General features: G+C 39.6%; 1 protein-coding gene across 4 annotated transcripts; it reads left to right on the forward strand.

Annotated features, from left to right (window-relative positions):
• The first annotated feature begins 676 nt into the window (after positions 1–676).
• Positions 677–17,249, forward strand: selp (selectin P). Of its 4 annotated transcripts, XM_069194083.1 has the most exons (25): positions 677–766; positions 1,434–1,512; positions 1,799–2,188; positions 3,996–4,100; positions 4,499–4,684; positions 5,240–5,425; positions 5,814–5,999; positions 6,361–6,546; positions 7,236–7,421; positions 7,672–7,857; positions 8,361–8,546; positions 8,639–8,824; positions 9,073–9,258; positions 9,761–9,946; positions 10,039–10,224; positions 10,476–10,661; positions 11,165–11,350; positions 11,443–11,628; positions 11,998–12,183; positions 12,610–12,795; positions 12,888–13,073; positions 14,232–14,417; positions 15,026–15,148; positions 15,331–15,361; positions 15,523–17,249. In XM_069194083.1, exons 1-25 carry the CDS (start codon positions 764–766, stop codon positions 15,572–15,574), a joined length of 4,131 nt encoding a protein of 1,376 aa, XP_069050184.1. In that variant the 5' UTR covers positions 677–763; the 3' UTR covers positions 15,575–17,249. The 4 variants fall into 4 exon arrangements, with proteins under 4 accessions (XP_069050184.1, XP_069050185.1, XP_069050187.1 ...); XM_069194084.1 differs by lacking the exon at positions 8,361–8,546; XM_069194086.1 differs by lacking the exons at positions 677–766; positions 1,434–1,512 and adding an exon at positions 2,427–2,501 and having other exon boundaries at positions 2,103–2,188.
• Positions 17,250–20,613: the final 3,364 nt, after the last annotated feature.

Here is a 20,613-nt window from a genome sequence, read left to right on the forward strand (position 1 = left end):
TTGACCTGTTTCAAATTTGTACCTCACATGTCACACTGAAGCTTTCTATATCCAGATCAGGTCTCCCTTCTTGTTGAAACACTCTAGGTGCTGCTAACTTCTCTCCAGAAACTGTTTGGCCAATGAGCTTTAAATGTAGAAGGTATCATTCTCGTTTCCCATTAGGTTACTTGCAGTTCACTTGGACTGTAAAAAGTAAGTGGGAAAGAATGTGCACGAAAGCCTTCACAATAACATAAGAGTTTTCCATTTTTTATTTTGTTTAATCTGCGGTGAAATCCATTTGTCATTCTACATAAAAGCCTAAGGAAGTCAGGAAACACTCATCATTTCCCTACTTAACAAAAGAACCAGTGTTCTTAATGTTCTTAATCCGTTAAAACTCAATCTATCAAATATAAGAGCAGATTCTTTGAAACTACGAGACATTTAGAAGACAATGGCTGAGAAGCAAAGCTGAAAATACTGTAAGCAGGGATCTTTTAGCGGGTACACATAAGCTCAATAGAGAAAGTAATTTATAAACTGAAATGTTTAAATTAGAATATGGTAATGGATGCCTTTGAAGCTTCTACTGCCTGAAGACATTTATCAGTAGGATCAAACGTGATGTTTTTAAGGCTGTCATTATAATATTTTCAAAGTGTGCTTCTCTTGCAAAATCTTAGGTAGAAAGGAAGTTCAAGCAACACCCTTATGATCAGCTGCACAGCAGTGAAATTGCAAATAACTGAAGGAAGCCACTACCACATATCTTTACGAAATGGTAAGCCAACTTGTCTATGATTAATACTAAAAACAATAGTAGTGCATGAATTAAATTACATTTGGAAGAATAAGGAGAACATTTTATTTATTATAACATGCAGCCAAGACACCTTGGAGTCACATGAATTTTAAAAGTTTGCATAAAAATTAACAATGAAGATGAAGCATCAGATATACAACTGTCAGATGAAGTAATTGGGGTTATCAATGTTTTCAGTGATGTCTGTCGTTCCCTGACAATTGGTATTTTTAAATGAAAGCTTAATATTCCTGAAATGAACTGAAAAAAAAACGACATTTATTGTTATGTTATGATACTAGGGTTCATTGCTTACACACCACCTATCACAGTTTTGTAGTTCTAAGACTGGGGGGAAAAATCCATCTTATAAACTTAAACCTATAAAAATCTAGATGAATAGCAAATCTATATACTATATTAGATAACTGTATTACTGATGTGCCATTTGAAGTGTATCTGCTATATTTAAATGGTTTAAACCCTGTTAATATTTAATAACATAGAAGAAGGAAACACAACTTACAAACAAAAGAGGAGGTACTTCAGAAAATTAAATGTGTTCAACCTGGGTAATACATGCAAAAGAAATCTGGAATTTATTTTGTACTCATATTTGTTAAATGTTTATTTCTATTTCCAACAGATGCTGCACTTCTCATGCTGTCTAAACTGGATATTCCAGTTTGTAATGCAAGCTGTTACTATGCTTGTCATCAGTAATGGTGAGCTCTTGTAGCAAACTGTATAAATATTCCACATTACTATTATAGATACGACCAGGGAACATATACAGTAACTCATTAAGATGCCCTCGAGCTTTAATACGTTGAAAAAGGCATTATTTTTATTATCAGTGGTCATGATAAACTTATTTAAATGCCTTAAAGGAAGTATTGGTAATTTGTTCAAATAAAAAAAAAACTTTTTATCAGTGTGTCAGAAAATGTATGAAGATGTCTGCTTTTGACAGATTTGAATTTTGCACACAATTCTTCTGTTCTTTTTTAGATTTTAAGGGTGATACAGGGGTGCAGGCATGGACATATCACTACAATATCACCCCAAACATGGACTGGAATACTGCTAGTGACTGGTGCAAAAAATACTACACAAACATGGTAGCAATACAGAACCAAAGAGAAATCGCGTATCTTAATGAAATGTTGCCACCAAACGCAAACTATTACTGGATCGGAATTCGGAAAATCAATGACACCTGGACATGGATTGGTACCAACAAAGCTTTAACAAAAGAAACTGAAAACTGGGCTACGGGTGAACCGAATAACATAGGGAAATTTCAAGACTGCGTGGAGATTTATATAAAGCGAAAGTTGGATACTGCAAAGTGGAATGATGAGCGTTGCAACAGGAAAAAGGGAGTCATTTGTTTTAAAGGTAATTTGTAACTACAAAATAGGAGATTGCTGAATGACTGGCAAAACACTTACTAATTCACTGGGAAAGAAATATTTGAAAAAATTAAGTGCAGGCCTGTGAACTAGAATGCAATTTCTGCATTTGTATGGAATTGTATAAATTTTACTTGCATGCAATAGAGCTAGCATACTAAAGTGCAAAAGCTGAAAATGTGTACCTTCTTCTATCTTTGGTACCTTCATCTATCTGAAGATAGATGCTCTTCAACCAGCAGCCATATCACCCTGAAACTCACAACTGGCAACCCACTGAAGCTAAGCAGGTGTGTCAGGTCAGTACCTGGATGGGCGCTCACCCTCCGGTCCATGTGGGTCCTAATGCCCCAATGTAGTGATAGGGACACTATATTGTAAAAAGGCACCGTCCTTCAGATGAGATGCAAAACCGAGGTCCTGATTCTCTGTGGTCATTAAAAATCCCAGGGCATTTCTCGAAAAGAGTAGGGATGTAACCCTGGCGTCCTGGCCAAATTTCCCATTGGCCCTTACCAATCATGGCCTCCTAATAATCCCCCTCTATGATTTGGCTTCATTACTCTGTTCTCCTCCCCACTGAGAGCTGGTGAGTGTTCTGGTGCACTATGGCTGCTGTCGCATCATCCAGCTGGGTACTGCACATTGGTGGTGGTAGAGGGGAGTCCCCATTACCTGAAAAGTTCTTTGAGTGGAGTGTCCATAAATGCGCTATATAAGTGTAAGCAACTATTAATTCATTATTATTATCTTCATCATCATTGGTCTCAATGGTTGAATCCCCTATGCAATGGTGTTTCAAAACAGAAAGACAATTCATACCTTAACACGTATGTGACCCGGTATCATTTATTGTAATGAATTACATCACTGCTCCACACAGTCCATCTCTTTGTAACATGCATTACAGCACCTCATACAGTTCATGGCACCTCAACTCTGGCAGAAGCTTTTTTTGGGGGGGACCTCATGGTCACTGGCACAACTTCAGTTTTAGGAGAGATCACATGTCAGAGAGCCAAATGGGTGAATTGCAAGTTGGCCAAAATCTGTATTCTCAGGGAAGATATGGTAGACATTCAAACCAAATTACTGATGGATCATGGCAACACAATTAACAATGTAACAAGCTAAAGAACCCCCTGAAACGCACTATTCTGACTCACTGTTCATTTAGTAGCAGTACAAAAATCTAAGATAACACGTTGCTTAGACCAGGCTGCACTTTAAGCCTGTACCACATCCTTAAACAGGCCAAGGTCTGCATTTTACTGCCCTCTTCTTTGAAATTTTATAGGACAGTCTCCTAGAATTACTATTTTAATAAATGTTGCAATAAAGTCTTACACAGCCTCCAAAAAAACTGTCACCATTATGGAATTATGTAACTTGAAAGTCAATGGAATTAATCTGTTGCCAAAGAAAAGGACAATGCAGAAAACCAATCCAGTTTAGTAAAATGATACCAGGTCACTCATTTTTTTAAATTAATTCCCTGTACTCTGTAAATACCACAAAGAATTTAAGCCATCAGAAGACACATTTTGAATTATCATTGTAAGTCTCCAATACGGGTATAAGGGATCTCATTTGCTGTTCTGATTGATCTTGTTGCCTCTCTTTATTACTTTCAGGAGAGTGAAGGTCTTGCTGCTTCTTGTGAGTAGAAGGCAAGATAGCACATGTACACATGTTCATTTAGTAAATCGCAAGTTTCATCTCCTTTACCATCTCCATCATTTATGCTTTACCTCTTCCTCTTCAGCCCTGTCCGTTTTTTCTCTTCCATGCAGCGTCTTGCACTGAGTCCTCCTGCAGCCCCTGGGGAGAATGTGTGGAAACGATAGGGAGCTACACATGTCAGTGCTTTGAGGGATTTGAGGGACCATACTGTGAAGGTCAGAGATCTTTATGGTTTTTATGCTACCCAGGAGCTGAGTGAATCCACAATGAATTTAAGCCATCACTGGAAAGGGCTCCACAGAGGCTCAAAACTAAAAAGAATCTTTATTTCCCACCAGGAATTCTTTAAGGATCTAATCTTCTCAGATCCCTTGGTACTCTTGATGTATTAAATATTTATGGTAGACAGTAAGGACCTACTTATTGATAACACCAATCAGTGGCTTTACCATTAACAATGCACATTTTGTATTTTTATACGCCAAGCCATTTCGTGTCCACGTTTTTGCGTTTTTTGTGACTTGCATCACTGTGATAAAACCACAGCAGTCTTGTTCACGGATGGGGAAGGTTTGCAGGTAATGACGGTTTTCTTGCTTTCCTGACCCTGCAGCTGTGGGATGCGAGGTCTTGCAAGCTCCTGCCCACGGCACCATGAACTGTACCCACATCTTCAAGCCTTTTCACTTCAACTCCACCTGTGCGTTCCAGTGTGCCCGGGGCTATGAGCTGCGTGGGTCTCAGCACCTGCGCTGCCAGGCTTCTGGGGCATGGACCGCAGACACTCCAGCATGCCAGGGTATGAGGAACATCTCAGATCTGTGGTCTTGTCAGTCTTCAAAACTATCACCCCCTAACTTTTCTAATCATTTAAATTCCAAGAACCAATAAACAGTGAAAACTGAAAGTTTAGACGAGCAATACTTAATGGACAGCAGGGACACCAATATATAAAAGCATACTTTACACCCTTAATTTATTCTGTTTCACAGCACTGGGATTCCTGGTTTGAATAACTAAGTATAGGATATGATGTCCGTCAGAACTGCTGGGTGTCGCTTTTAAGGATTTGCTGTTAATTTACCATAAGGAAGCACTTTGTGCACATGGTTCCAGTGCTATCTCTGAAAAGAAAACCAGTTTTTCACATGTAGTGATGTGTACTCTGCTAAACTATATTGTTCTTATTTTGTTTTAGTAAATTCGTATTCAGAAATCTTTCAGTTTTCTTTTAGAGTTTTCTGTAAAAAAATGAGAGATATTTTGTGATGGTTTGAATAACCTGTGGAATTATCAGCCATGCTTGAAAATTGAAAACAAGCTCACCGCAAATAACGATGTTTGTTTATTGTAGCTGTGAAATGCGAAGTGCTGACTACTCCATCTCATGGCATCATGGACTGTGAGCACCCGATCGCACCCTTCAGCTACTCGTCGTCTTGCAGGCTGGGCTGTGAAGAAGGATTTCTTCTGAATGGGTCAAACTCTACTCAGTGTACAGCACAAGGGCTGTGGACTGAGACAACTCAAAACTGTCAAGGTAACTCATTGTTCATTTACATAAGAAGCAAAAACAAAAGGGGAAACTGAGAAAGTAGCTCCGTGTGCTCTTTATCCTTGTGCCCATGACTTTTTCCAATATTGTTGCAGCTCTTAAATGTACCGCATTACAAACTCCTCAGCACAGCACTATGAACTGCTCTCACCCATATGGAGAGTTTAGCTTCAACTCCACCTGTGAGATAGACTGTGAAGAAGGGTTTCTCCTGAGTGGAGCCAACTTCATACAGTGTACACCACAAGGGCAGTGGACTGACAGCACTCCAGTCTGTCAAGTTAAAACCCCACGCTTTGTAAATAACCCGCATCTAATTTTAGTTCAGCCCTTCCTGCTATTGTCTCTTGCATGTGTGATTTTGTCGTTCCAGCTCATGAATGTGCCCCACTAAGGGCTCCAGACAGGGGGCTGATGAACTGCTCTCATCCCCATGGGGAGTTCAGGTTTGGTTCCAGGTGCGAGCTGGACTGTGAGGAAGGCTTTGTACTGAGAGGTTCAAACACACTGCAGTGTACTGCATCTGGACTGTGGACACACACACTGCCCTCTTGCCAGGGTGAGTTCAATCAACACTCACACTCTGGAGTGGAAAATAAAAGTGGGTAGATACCAGCAAATGACACAGCCTTTTTTCTGCCTTACAAAATGTTTGATATGGAAGTATTGGGTATATTAAAATAATTAGACCTATAATTAGGTCTAAATATGTTAAATATATATTAATAAATATGCCAAAATAAAAAATTCTGAGCCTATACATCACACATAAGAGTTATCACACATAGATGTAAATTCTGAAAAAAACTGATGGCGTTCACAGTTTAGATACAGTAGCTGTAACACCTAAATATTGCGTATAAAATATACCTCCTAAAATACGTCTTGAAAAGTGAAGCTTTCCCTTATCCTCTTTCCAGCTGTGAAATGTGAAGAGCTCACCGCTCCCTCTCACGGTATCATGGACTGTCAGCATCCAATAGAGAACTTCAGCTACACATCATCTTGCAGGCTGGGCTGTGCTGAGGGCTTTCTGCTAAACGGAGCAAATGTTACCCAGTGCACTTCACAAGGGCTGTGGACTGAGAGGATTCCTGTCTGTCAGGGTAAAACACTAGTTTTCTTACTGCTTATGGGAGAAAACCTTTCTCCGTAGCCAAGACAGACCTTTTCTGAGGTTCTAAGAGAAGATTTAAATTTATTTTTATCATCCGACTTCCAGAACACTTCATTTGTTTTTCCAGAGAAAGAATCTGCCTTCCTTGGAGCAAATTGGGAAATGGTGGATAGTATACACTGTTCCAAACAACCTCTTATCTAAACGTATTTAAAAACTTTTGCATGGAGAGTTTGACTTTTCAATAGCAAATCCCTTTCCTTACTATGGTTAACCCAAATGAGTCTCTCCTCTTTTAATCCACCTCATTCTCAATTTATTCAATTGAGCCACTAATTTTCTAAACGGAACCAATTAAGCATTCTTTTCCACTTTTCAGCAAGTGGTCCTCAAAGTGTCCTACAAAGCCTGCAGGAGAGTTTATCCCCAAATAAAGGCATACCTATTGCAGATTACAACCCACTCCATTGAGACACTCTGATAAGAAAGGATATTGCTCCTGTCAGCATGATTGTTATATGCATAAAAAATACAAATTCCTGTGTATATTATTTTTCATTTTTAAAAAATTATTTGTTTGGGTGTTTGCCAACAGAAGGCAATGCTTTTAGCATGCACCATATTTTGAGAATGGTCAATGTTGAAAATATTTCAAACTCATCTTATATATTTCTCCAGCTCATGAATGTGCCCCACTAAGGGCTCCAGACAGGGGGCTGATGAACTGCTCCCATCCCCATGGGGAGTTCAGGTTTGGTTCCAGGTGCGAGCTGGACTGTGAGGAAGGCTTTGTACTGAGAGGCTCAAACACACTGCAGTGTACTGCGTCTGGACTCTGGACACAGACACTGCCCACCTGCCAGGGTGAGTTCAATCAACACTCACACTCTGTTATGGGAGAAGAACAGTGAATAGACACCAAGAAACAGCAGCATTTGGTATAGCAAAGCTCTGATCAAGCTGCACTGCACACGAAACAAGTTTCTTACTAGTTTCTGGTCTTATAAAACATCAGGAGTGTTTGGATAGGAATTTGTGTCAGTTGCAATACTTGAGTTATTTCATGAGCCGTATGCACAATAAAAGCAGCTTACTGTCTGCGATGTGTTTCCAGCTGTGAAATGTGAAGAGCTCACGGCTCCCTCTCACGGTATCATGGACTGTCAGCATCCCATAGAGAACTTCAGCTACACATCATCTTGCAGGCTGGGCTGTGCTGAGGGCTTTCTGCTAAACGGAGCAAATGTTACCCAGTGCACTTCACAAGGGCTGTGGACTGAGAGGATTCCTGTCTGTCAGGGTAAACCAAACTCTGAACCGCATATTAAAAAATATCGGAGTGGCCAAATTCATATTTTCAATTCTGTCTATTTTATTTGGAGATGCAGGGTTGTTCGAATATTCCTTCAACTACCTGGTTGTGTGTATCTTTGTCTAGAAATTTTAAAGGCGCTTTGATCTGCCTCCACCCTGCTCTCCTTGGAGCTGTATTTGTTTGTTAACGTCTCCCCCTAGTGGTGTGAAAAGACAAGATTTTTTTAAATCCATCCATAGGTCACGCGAAACAAATCAGGGTTTGTCAAGTCAGTCCTCACATAGATTCATGAAAGCTAAGAATGAACCATATTCAAACAAACTTTGATGTTACCATCTTAATTTATGGATAGAAAAGGCATTTTTCATGTTGGAACTATTGTAGAAGGACATATTGGTGAGTCGTGTCCTTTCTTTGCCTTTCAGGCTAATTGTATTAGAAGACAAATCTCGACTTTAACATTATCTGTTATTTAAATATCATTTCAGCTCATAAATGTACCTCACTAAGAGTGCCTCAGCACAGCGCTATGAACTGCTCTCACCCATATGGAGAGTTCAGCTTTAACTCCACCTGTGAGATAGACTGTGAAGAAGGGTTTCTCCTGAATGGAGCCAACTTCATACAGTGTACATCACAAGGGCAGTGGACTGACAGCACTCCAGTCTGTCAAGGTAAAACCCCACGGTTTGCAGATAACCCACATCTCATATTAGTTCAGCCCTTCCTGCTATTGTCTCTTGCATGTGTGATTTTGTCGTTCCAGCTCATGAATGTGCCCCACTAAGGGCTCCAGACAGGGGGCTGATGAACTGCTCCCATCCCCATGGGGAGTTCAGGTTTGGTTCCAGGTGCGAGCTGGACTGTAAGAAAGGCTTTGTACTGAGAGGCTCAAACACACTGCAGTGTACTGTGTCTGGACTCTGGACACAGACACTGCCCTCCTGCCAGGGTGAGTTCAATCAACACTCACACTCTGTTCTGGAAGAACAGTGAATAGACACCAAGAAACAGCAGCATTTGGTATAGCAAAGCTCTGACTTAAGCTGCACTGCACACGAAACACGTTTCTTACTAGTTTCTGGTCTTATAAAACATCAGGAGTGTTTGGATAGGAATTTGTGTCAGTTGCAATACTTGAATTATTTCATGAGCAGTATGCACAATAAAAGCAGCTTACTGTCTGCGATGTGTTTCCAGCTGTGAAATGTGAAGAGCTCACGGCTCCCTCTCACGGTATCATGGACTGTCAGCATCCCATAGAGAACTTCAGCTACACATCATCTTGCAGGCTGGGCTGTGCTGAGGGCTTTCTGCTAAACGGAGCAAATGCTACCCAGTGCACTTCACAAGGGCTGTGGACTGAGAGGATTCCTGTCTGTCAGGGTAAACCAAACTCTGAACCGCATATTAAAAATATCGGAGTGGCCAAATTCATATTTTCAATACTGTCTATTTGATTTGAAGATGCAGGAGTGTTCGAATATTCCTTCAACTACCTGGTTGTGTGTATCTTTGTCTGGGAATTTTAAACGCGCTTTGATCTTCCTCCACCCTGCTCTCCTTGGAGCTGTATTTGTTTGTTAACGTCTCCCCCTAGTGGTGTGAAAAGACAAGATTTTTTTAAATCCATCCATAGGTCACGCGAAACAAATCAGGGTTTGTCAAGTCAGTCCTCACATAGATTCATGAAAGCTAAGAATGAACCATATTCAAACAAACTTTGATGTTACCATCTTAATTTATGGATAGAAAAGGCATTTTTCATGTTGGAACTATTGTAGAAGGACATATTGGTGAGTCGTGTCCTTTCTTTGCCTTTCAGGCTAATTGTATTAGAAGACAAATCTCGACTTTAACATTATCTGTTATTTAAATATCATTTCAGCTCATAAATGTACCTCACTAAGAGTGCCTCAGCACAGCGCTATGAACTGCTCTCACCCATATGGAGAGTTCAGCTTTAACTCCACCTGTGAGATAGACTGTGAAGAAGGGTTTCTCCTGAATGGAGCCAACTTCATACAGTGTACATCACAAGGGCAGTGGACTGACAGCACTCCAGTCTGTCAAGGTAAAACCCCACGGTTTGCAGATAACCCACATCTCATATTAGTTCAGCCCTTCCTGCTATTGTCTCTTGCATGTGTGATTTTGTCGTTCCAGCTCATGAATGTGCCCCACTAAGGGCTCCAGACAGGGGGCTGATGAACTGCTCCCATCCCCATGGGGAGTTCAGGTTTGGTTCCAGGTGCGAGCTGGACTGTGAGGAAGGCTTTGTACTGAGAGGCTCAAACACACTGCAGTGTACTGTGTCTGGACTCTGGACACAGACACTGCCCTCCTGCCAGGGTGAGTTCAATCAACACTCACACTCTGTTCTGGGAGATGAACAGTGAATAGACACCAAGAAACAGCAGCATTTGGTATAGCAAAGCTCTGACTTAAGCTGCACTGCACACGAAACACGTTTCTTACTAGTTTCTGGTCTTATAAAACATCAGGAGTGTTTGGATAGGAATTTGTGTCAGTTGCAATACTTGAGTTATTTCATGAGCAGTATGCACAATAAAAGCAGCTTACTGTCTGCGATGTGTTTCCAGCTGTGAAATGTGAAGAGCTCACGGCTCCCTCTCACGGTATCATGGACTGTCAGCATCCCATAGAGAACTTCAGCTACACATCATCTTGCAGGCTGGGCTGTGCTGAGGGCTTTCTGCTAAACGGAGCAAATGCTACCCAGTGCACTTCACAAGGGCTGTGGACTGAGAGGATTCCTGTCTGTCAGGGTAAACCAAACTCTGAACCGCATATTAAAAATATCGGAGTGGCCAAATTCATATTTTCAATACTGTCTATTTGATTTGAAGATGCAGGAGTGTTCGAATATTCCTTCAACTACCTGGTTGTGTGTATCTTTGTCTGGGAATTTTAAACGCGCTTTGATCTTCCTCCACCCTGCTCTCCTTGGAGCTGTATTTGTTTGTTAACGTCTCCCCCTAGTGGTGTGAAAAGACCAGATTTTTTTTAAATCCATCCATAGGTCACGCGAAACAAATCAGGGTTTGTCAAGTCAGTCCTCACATAGATTCATGAAAGCTAAGAATGAACCATATTCAAACAAACTTTGATGTTACCATCTTAATGTATGGATATAAAAGGCATTTTTCATGTTAGAACTATTGTAGAAGGACATATTGGTGAGTCGTGTCCTTTCTTTGCCTTTAAGGCTAATTGTATTAGAAGACAAATCTCGACTTTAACATTATCTGTAATTTAAATATCATTTCAGCCCATAAATGTACCTCACTAAGAGTGCCTCAGCACAGCGCTATGAACTGCTCTCACCCATATGGAGAGTTTAGCTTCAACTCCACCTGTGAGATAGACTGTGAAGAAGGGTTTCTCCTGAATGGAGCCAACTTCATACAGTGTACATCACAAGGGCAGTGGACTGACAGCACTCCAGTCTGTCAAGGTAAAACCCCATGGTTTGCAGATAACCCACATCTCATATTAGTTCAGCCCTTCCTGCTATTATCTCTTGCATGTGTGATTTTGTCGTTCCAGCTCATGAATGTGCCCCACTAAGGGCTCCAGACAGGGGGCTGATGAACTGCTCTCATCCCCATGAGGAGTTCAGGTTTGGTTCCAGGTGCGAGCTGGACTGTGAGGAAGGCTTTGTACTGAGAGGCTCAAACACACTGCAGTGTACTGCGTCTGGACTGTGGACACACACACTGCCCACCTGCCAGGGTGAGTTCAATCAACACTCACACTTTGGAGTGGAAAACAATAGTGCATAGATACAGTACCAGCAAATGACACAGCCTTTCCTTTTTTCTTCCTTACAAAATGTTTGATACGTCAGTATTGGGTATATTAAAATAATTAGACCTATAATTAGGTCTAAATATGCTAAATAAATATATATTAATAAATATGCCAAAATAAAAACTTCTGAGCCTATACATCACACATAAGAGTTATCACACATACATGTAAGTTGTGTAAAAACTGATGGCGTTCACAGTTTAGATAGCTGTAACACCTAAATATTGCATATAAAATTTACCTCCTAAAATACATCTTGAAAAGTGAAGCTTTCCCTTATCCTCTTTCCAGCTGTGAAATGTGAAGAGCTCACCGCTCCCTCTCACGGTATCATGGAGTGTCAGCATCCCATAGAGAACTTCAGCTACACATCATCTTGCAGGCTGGGCTGTGCTGAGGGCTTTCTGCTAAACGGAGCAAATGCTACCCAGTGCACTTCACAAGGGCTGTGGACTGAGAGGATTCCTGTCTGTCAAGGTAAAGTATGAACTGGATATTAAAAAATATCCGTGCAGCCAAATCCGTATTTTTCAATACTGTCTATTTTATTTGAAGATGCAGGAGTGTTCGAATATTCATTTAACTACCTGGTTGTTTGTATCTTTGTTTAGGATTTTTATATGAGCTTTGAACTTCTTCTTCCACGCTGCTCTCATTGGAGCTGTATTTGTGAGTTAACGTCTCCCCCTAGTGGTGTGAAAATACTTTATTTTTTGATTCCATCAATAGAACACTCTTGAAACACGTCAGGGTTAGTCGAGTAGGTTTATTTGGGTACCTGTTGAAGACATACTGGCTTGGACTGTTTTTGGAAAGCGGTGTCGCTCCTTCAGCTTTCAGGCTTATTGTGTTAGAAGACGAATCTCGACTTTAACATTATTCATCATTTAAATATCATTTCAGCCCATAAATGTACCTCACTGAGAGTGCCTCAGCACAGCGCTATGAACTGCTCTCACCCATATGGAGAGTTCAGCTTCAACTCCACCTGTGAGATAGACTGTGAAGAAGGGTTTCTCCTGAATGGAGCCAACTTCATACAGTGTACATCACAAGGGCAGTGGACTGACAGCACTCCAGTCTGTCAAGGTAAAACCCCACGGTTTGTAAATAACCTGCATCTCATATTAGTTCAGCCCTTCCTGCTATCGTCTCTTGCATGTGTGATTTTGTTGTTCCAGCTCATGAATGTGCCCCACTAAGGGCTCCAGACAGGGGGCTGATGAACTGCTCTCATCCTCATGAGGAGTTCAGGTTTGGTTCCAGGTGCGAGCTGGACTGTGAGGAAGGCTTTGTACTGAGAGGCTCAAACACACTGCAGTGTACTGCATCTGGACTCTGGGCACACACACTGCCCACCTGCCAGGGTGAGTTCAATCAACACTCTGACTCTCTATGGACTGCAACAGTTTTGTGAACGTTAATAAATAAAATTATGAAGTCTCCTATTCTTCAGGTCAATTTGTACTGCCTTACCTGATTGAATAGGGTGTGGTGTGTCTTCCACACGGTTTTATTTTTTATATTTTTTCAGCCCAGTCCCATTCCATTCTGGTAGTAAAGACTTCAGCTGAAGCTGTAATGAGGGCAGTGGTTAGTTGGACTGAACTAGTTATACCAGTTTCAGTTGGATTGAGATCTGGGAATCTTTCTGCCCAGGGAAGGAGATGGAAGTCAGTCTAATGCTCCTCACACCAGCCACCCAAAGACATTGCCTGTAAACAGCACACAACTGAGAAAACAGCAATGAACGTAGTTGCCTACTTCACAAAAGGTGGACTTATATCGGTGTCTCAAAGGTTGTTGTGACCTGGGTCCATCTGGACCCAGTTTATTATGATATAGATGTCCAGTACGACATCACACAGCTTGTTAGCATGTACAGTACTAGCAGAATGTTCAGTCACTCAGTGAGTTTTTCACTCTTCTACATATACTGGAATACTCGCAACAAGTGAACAGCTGGCAGCATGGTGGTGCAGTAGTTACAGTGCTGCTCTGCAGTGCGGGGGCCCTGTATTGAAGTCTGAAGCTGGGGTGCTATCTGTGTGGAGTCTGTATGTTCTCCTCATGTTCACATAGCTTTCCTATGGACGCTCTGATTCTCTCCCACAGTTAAAGACATACTGGTACGTTCGTTGGCTGTTGGAAAAACTGGCCCTGGTGTGAGTGTGTGCGCGTTTGTGTCTATGTGTGCCTAGAGATGGACTGTTGTCCTGTCCAGGGCGTACCCTGGCTTGCACCCACTGCTTGCCAGGTTAATCTCCAGCTCCGCCGCTACCCTGTACTGGATAAAGCAGTTAGTAAATGGATGGATTATCATATAATATACATTGCGGAATATGTTATCATATAGTAATCATAGTTTGTTATTTTTAGATTATATAATATAATGGAAGTAAACAGCCTGTTTCTCATTTACAGTATAACCTTAAAAACAATTACAGCTACAATGAAAAACATAAATTGTTCACTCTTCCTAAATGCAATGACGTTTCAAGTCCTTTTCTGAATTTCTTTTTCAGTTATTGAGTGTAAAGCACTGCTAGTATGGTGGCCACTGATAATAAACTGCTCTCATCCGCTGGGGAACTTCAGTTTCAGATCGAAGTGTGACTTTAGCTGTAGCAAGGGCTACAGGTTGAATGGAACGAAAGAAACATCTTGTAACTCATTTGGGTTTTGGAGTGACCTGCAGCCTTCCTGTGAAGGTATATATACTGTGTAACTGAACTGCTTTCTTACTTAGCTACTCATTTTCTTGCACTTAAGTAGTCAGATATGATCATTTAACTTATAATTTCCTCACCATTTCCTTACAAAGAGGTTTCACTTCCAGACTACATTCATCAGTGATGCGTTGAACTACCTGTAGTTATCAGAACTACTCAATTGCGGAACACCTTTCAAACCTGTTCAAGACTCATCCATTTAGACATCACCTGTGATCTCTTAGCTCTCAGCTGCAGTCTTCAGTGTATCCTTGCTTCTCAGGCTGCTAGTGTGAGTTGCTTCTTGCTCCTGCCCATTGTACACAAGTCTGCATTTCCATGTTGCTTGATGTCCACACTATCAATTTACTGTTTTAAATTGTACTGTTCATGTTGTCCTGTGCTGGGCGCATTTTGCATAGTATAAGTATATGATTGTTACTTAATTTATATGTTCTACGTCACCCTGGATAAGGGCACCTGCAAAAGCAAATAAATAATATTCCAGTATTTACAGAATTGTAGGGAAAGAATACAACGTAATCTTTAAGACCTGGAATTATTACATAAAACGAATGCGCATTTAAGGTAAATGTGCTTTATTTCAGCGCTGGAAATTCCTATTGGGATGGCAATGTTGATTTACACAGGAGTGGGTGCTGGAGCAGGACTCTCTCTGCTCCTTTTGAGTGGAGGACTTTTCTTCATTGTAAAACGCCTTTCCAGGAGAGGTAAGGGCAATGCAAACTTTCATGCACATTGTAATAATTAAGATTGAATTATGTGGTTTGCCTGATAAAATAGTAAAAATGTGGTTTAGATAAAAAAGAATAAGGTTTGTAAATACAGCGTGCATTTTCAAGTTGGAAACATTGATGAAATTGATATTTTATTGATGTGTATTTACTTTTAGGTTCACGTGACAATAAACTTTATCCTAACAGGTAAGATACTGTACAGCTGATTTTCTTTTACCTTGATATTTGCATTAAACATTTGTCTAAATATTCAATGTCCATGAAATGAAATATGATATAAATGACTGCTGGAAGAGGCAGTGATCTGATATTTTGCTTTAAATATTTTGTCATTACTGTTCATACAGGAATAATTCTGTTATGGAAGAACTGGAAAACCCTGCTTTTGAGGCAATGTGAAAATATAGCAGAAGAATCGTTGATGAAATGAGAAAATGCATGATCTTTGCTTTGGTTGTGTATCCTCAACAGTCTTGTTTTATTGTTTTTATGTTTTCTGTGTTTAAATGTTTATATATTGTTTTCTGCAAATACAACCCTATATGCAGATATCTTGAACAGAGTCTCATACTTCTTAATTAATACCTATCACATTCATTTGTTTTACACACCACATTTAAGGGTAGGGGGTACAGTTCGTGCCATGATTCGCTTTTTTTAAATTGCTTCAAATATTTGTTTTGCCAAAAATAATGCAAAGAAATTTCGAGTGAGATTAGAAAACCCAACAGCAACAGCCCAAGCTTCAGGTAACTAAATGTTTCTTACTGCTGCTCAGGTTTACCTGTTAAAAGCATTGTATGGGGTATAAATATTCATAACTATCTGGCTAATAATGTTTAATTATGAAAATATCCTGTAGGGCTGCTTTTACAAAATGGCCTCATCTGTCTGTGCTATGAACCAGCATGACGCCAATTATAACATTTATAAGACAGAGGGTTTATAGCCAATTGTTGGCACAGAAACCCACAATAAATAACGGACCAACAGAAGGACTGCTGTTCAGTTATTTTCAGAATAATAATTAGGTTATTGCTGCCTGCTGTTTGAGCTGTTAGGAGTTTACCATAACTTTTTCAAACTTACTCGAGGGCAGTACTTTACAACACATTGTGTTTCTTCTCCGTCAATAATAAAACATTAGTTTTTGGAATTAGTACAGGTGAAGGTCTTCAGCCTTTCCTTGAACATTTTTAAGATTTTCTTCCTGCTGTTACAGTAAGGTTTACTTAATGATGTTAATTATTTAACCCACAGGGGACAACAAACCACACTGAGAGCAATTTCGTTCTTATTCCCTACATAGATGTTGTCAGATACAATTCAGCTTATGGTGTACAACGTCTATACATTTTGGACTAATTAGTGTTCCAAGTTAAACAGTGTTCTCTTCCTTCCTGTGACACATTTGGCAATAGCTGCATATATTTTTGTGATTTGAATTTAGTGAATTTGGTAGAAGTAGTAACACTGTTATAAAATGACATCAAATAAGTGAATTTAGAGTTCTGAACAACTGACGAAGTAACTGTCCTAATTATGAAAAACATTGATTAAAATGTGTTAAATATTTGTAAATTATGGATTTAAAATCATTCTTAATAATTACTGTCCATTTATTCACAGAATGTTGACATCTTTAAAAGTGGCAAAAAATACATTAAATTTACAAAATTACATTAAAATACAAACATTTCATTAAAATCCATTAATATATCCATGTACTGTTAGTAATGCATGATATATTTTGATATTTCATTGCCTTTTTGATATATTTCATTTCCATTGCAATTAGCCAGCTCTTCTGTGGGTTTTATGCAGAGTTTTGGAATTGTGCCTCTTTTCTAAACCATTTTGTTGTACAAAGTTTGGCAATGGTTTTGGTGTTTATGCCCTAGAATGGTATTTACAGTATGTCTGTTAGGGTTTTCATGCACTTGCAGTATGTTTAGAACTATTGTATATGTCATTAAGAACTAAAATAATTACATGACTATAAGATTTTACTAAAAAACAGTTATTTTCAAGAAAACATTATGTTCTTATATTAAATGACTTTCTTTTAAAAGCATTATTTGTTTTAATGATTTCTGCATACATATTAGTAATGAAGCTATAATATAGTTTAAAGTTTATATTAGGTTTAATTCCATAATGCAGCTGCTGTAGAACTACTGTACTGTAACATTGCCTGAATACACAATGTGACAGACAGTTCAGATTGTTCCTGGTCAGTGAATTGCAGTCTTATTGTCCAGCTTTGATTCCATGGAAAGAAATTTGAGATGAGCCAAAAAGTTCATAGCAAGGGCAAGGAGGTAAAACTTATTAAGAGAAAAAAATGCTTCATATTTGTGTGTCATACAGAGCCTTTATTCTGTCATAGTCTTCTGATGTCTGAACCCCCTGTATAAGTACATTCCAACAATTAGGATCAAGACTGAACATGGGTGGTCTTTGTAAAGGAAAGGTCAAAACAAAAAACAAAGACATTCCCTTTTTTTGAGTGCCTTTTTGATTAGTGGGATTTAGACACTAGCCTTAATGAAATTAGCCATGATATGATTGCTACAGGCAGTGGTCTTTAACACACGCATCTAAACTGCATATTTGCAGAGCTGTGTTTGGACTGTGTTTCTTTCCAAATGGCATTGGATTTTCTGGGTGAAAAAGCTTTCAGCAGCAGCCCAACAGGAAAGAATGGAGATGCTTCATTTGGATGATTGAATTGGCACTGCCCTACCTTACCCAGAAGTGTCAATTTATGTACCTTTTTTTTCCCCAAGAAATGTATGATGAAAACTTCTATGGAGTGACAGAGAACTTATAGCATGGCTTTAACATTTGTTCAATGGTATTAAGAAAACAAATGTGAATATAAAAGTCAGGTGAATCAAGTGTTGCAGAATTTAGTGTGCCAGAAATGAGTGAGAACAGCGAGTGACAGGCCACCCTGAACATTTTCTAAAGATGGGACAATACATTACAACATTATTGAAATTTGACATAAAACATTTAAGAACAAGTAAAAGTGAAAAAGGAAGCCTGTTTCTCCTCTGTTGGCTCTGGTGCAACTTTTTAGTTTTGAATTTTATAGGTTCAGCTTCGTGCTGTGTTTTGTGAAGCATTCTTGATTTGAGCAGTGCTCGGATTGACTAGTCATTTTCATTTGTCCTGTTTGTTCAAGCCTCGCATGTTACCTTTAGCAATAAGACTGTTTAAAATACTATTTACTGTTGGTGAAGGTTTGAGGAAGTGTCAGTCACTATTTACTTCATAGTAGGAGACTTGACAAAGCAAGCCAAAGTTTTAAAATAATGCTACAGCAATTATTGCACAAATATGAACTCATAAAGAAAATACTGCTATTGGTTTATGTCAGATGACATACACGGTGAGTTCACATCGCTTCATATAATTATTTCCTGTAATGGTGCATTGTTGCAGTCAAAACGTCTTGGAGGTATATTCCAGTTTCTGGTACTATTCTTGGAGACACATCCAATTAACTGTACCATCAAGTCCTCTCCCCTTCACTACAATACACACAATACAGTATATTTAGCTTTCAAATGCACTTAATTTATTTCAATTAAATATGACCACAGATAAACACACAAAACACTCAAATCATTACAGTAAAAACACAACTGGGTCTTTTACAATGCCTATTTGAACATGTTTGGAATAAATAAAGAGCAACAAGCTCCAAAGTGGCTGTAACATGCAAAATGTAGCTGGTCATAAGCAGAAGATGAGATTTAAACTGTACGGGACCTTTCAATACTCAGTTGTCTTTGAAGAACAAGGTAATAGACCAAAATGCTAGGAAAGAATCCGCTTTTTATATTTGGTGTGATTGTGGTCTTCTTCCTTCTTTCCTTTCCTTGGCCTCAACTATTGTTAGTATCTTCACCTCTTTCTCCATGCTCTCTTGTCACACGCTGCTGCTCACAGCATTACTGTGTGGGTGTTATATTACTCCGTGTGACAGCTCCTGATCCAATAGTGCTTCTCCAACTGTGACGGCATTTTCTGTTTGTTTCGAATTTCATAGCACAAGCTTCATGCTGTAGGTGCTTCTGCATTATACATGACCAGAGTGCCATTACATGATTTTCTAATATACTGAGCTTTCCAAAGAAGAATATCGCTTTCAACTGCCACAAAGTTAACAAAGTTGAAAAATGATGATCGCAGGCGTGCTGACATCTTTATGAACAGACACAAGAGGGGAATCCATGATGCCGATTAACATTTGTCATCAACAGGGCTGACATATTTTTTTTCAATGGGATCTACTGTACAAATTGCAGGCTGGTAGCATCTGTCTCAGTGCTCTCATAGCATCTGGACTAGCATGTTGTCCCTGTTCAACGCAGGTATGGAATTTAAAGCAAAAATCTTGGGGAGATCAAACCCTAATCTCGCCCACTTCCATATAATATTGTACTTCTTTTGTATAACCTTGTGCGTTTCGTTTTTGTATCCTTCCACTACCCCCTCCTTGCCCAAGCTGCAACTCCCTGGCTGATTCCTCATTGAAGGAAGGTATTTCAAGGGCTTCATCTTTGTTCTCCTCAGCCATTTGAATCATGCGTCATCTCCACCCAAATTAGGGGTTGACCGAACTGAACTGGTTGGTGTGGCTCACTTGTAGAGACTAGGCCAGCAACTGCTGACCTGTCCCATTCTTATCTCACATGTAAGGTGTTGTTCCATGAGCAGCATGAAGACGTGTGCTGTCCCGTTGGAATATTGTGACATCAGGATCAGCTTGCAGGAAGGGCAGTAAGTGAGGTTCCAAGACTTGATCAATGCTACACTGTAGCACTGTGTGGTCAGATTGCAAAGAGTCACTACAAATGGAGAACTGTTCAGCACACTTATATCCAGACTACCACACTTAGACCACCCCGGTGATTAGTCTGTTGGACTAATTGTATTACAATGAGTGTATCTGTTTTTTTTTTGCTGCAGTCCAGAAGGAAGACCAATACAAAATCTTCATTCATTGCTAAAAAGGACTTGGCTTCAGTGCTGACAAGTCCACTTGAGGTGGTGTTACATTCTGTTACTGTACATCAGTGAGTATTGAGGAGCTCTGTGTCCAATGCTTCATTTTTCTAAAAACGTAAATCAATAGAGGGATGTGTTTTGTATGGTAAAACCGTAAAGGACCCCAACTCCACATAATGAATTTTGTGCACATGTATTAATAGTTTCTTAATCAAACTACTTACTGTACAATATTTTTCAATGCATAGCCTATTACGTTTTGTATAAGTGCTTTTTTGCTCAACGTTTGTCAAAACGGTAAAAAAGAAATTGAAAGGGGGATCATATAGGAATTGTGTCACATATAATATAATAATTTGTATTGTAAATTGCTTTAATAATATTGCTTAACCAATAATACAATATATTTGAGTGTG

This window comes from Lepisosteus oculatus, chromosome 9 (genome assembly GCF_040954835.1).
Source record: "Lepisosteus oculatus isolate fLepOcu1 chromosome 9, fLepOcu1.hap2, whole genome shotgun sequence".
NCBI classification, from domain to species: domain Eukaryota; kingdom Metazoa; phylum Chordata; class Actinopteri; order Semionotiformes; family Lepisosteidae; genus Lepisosteus; species Lepisosteus oculatus.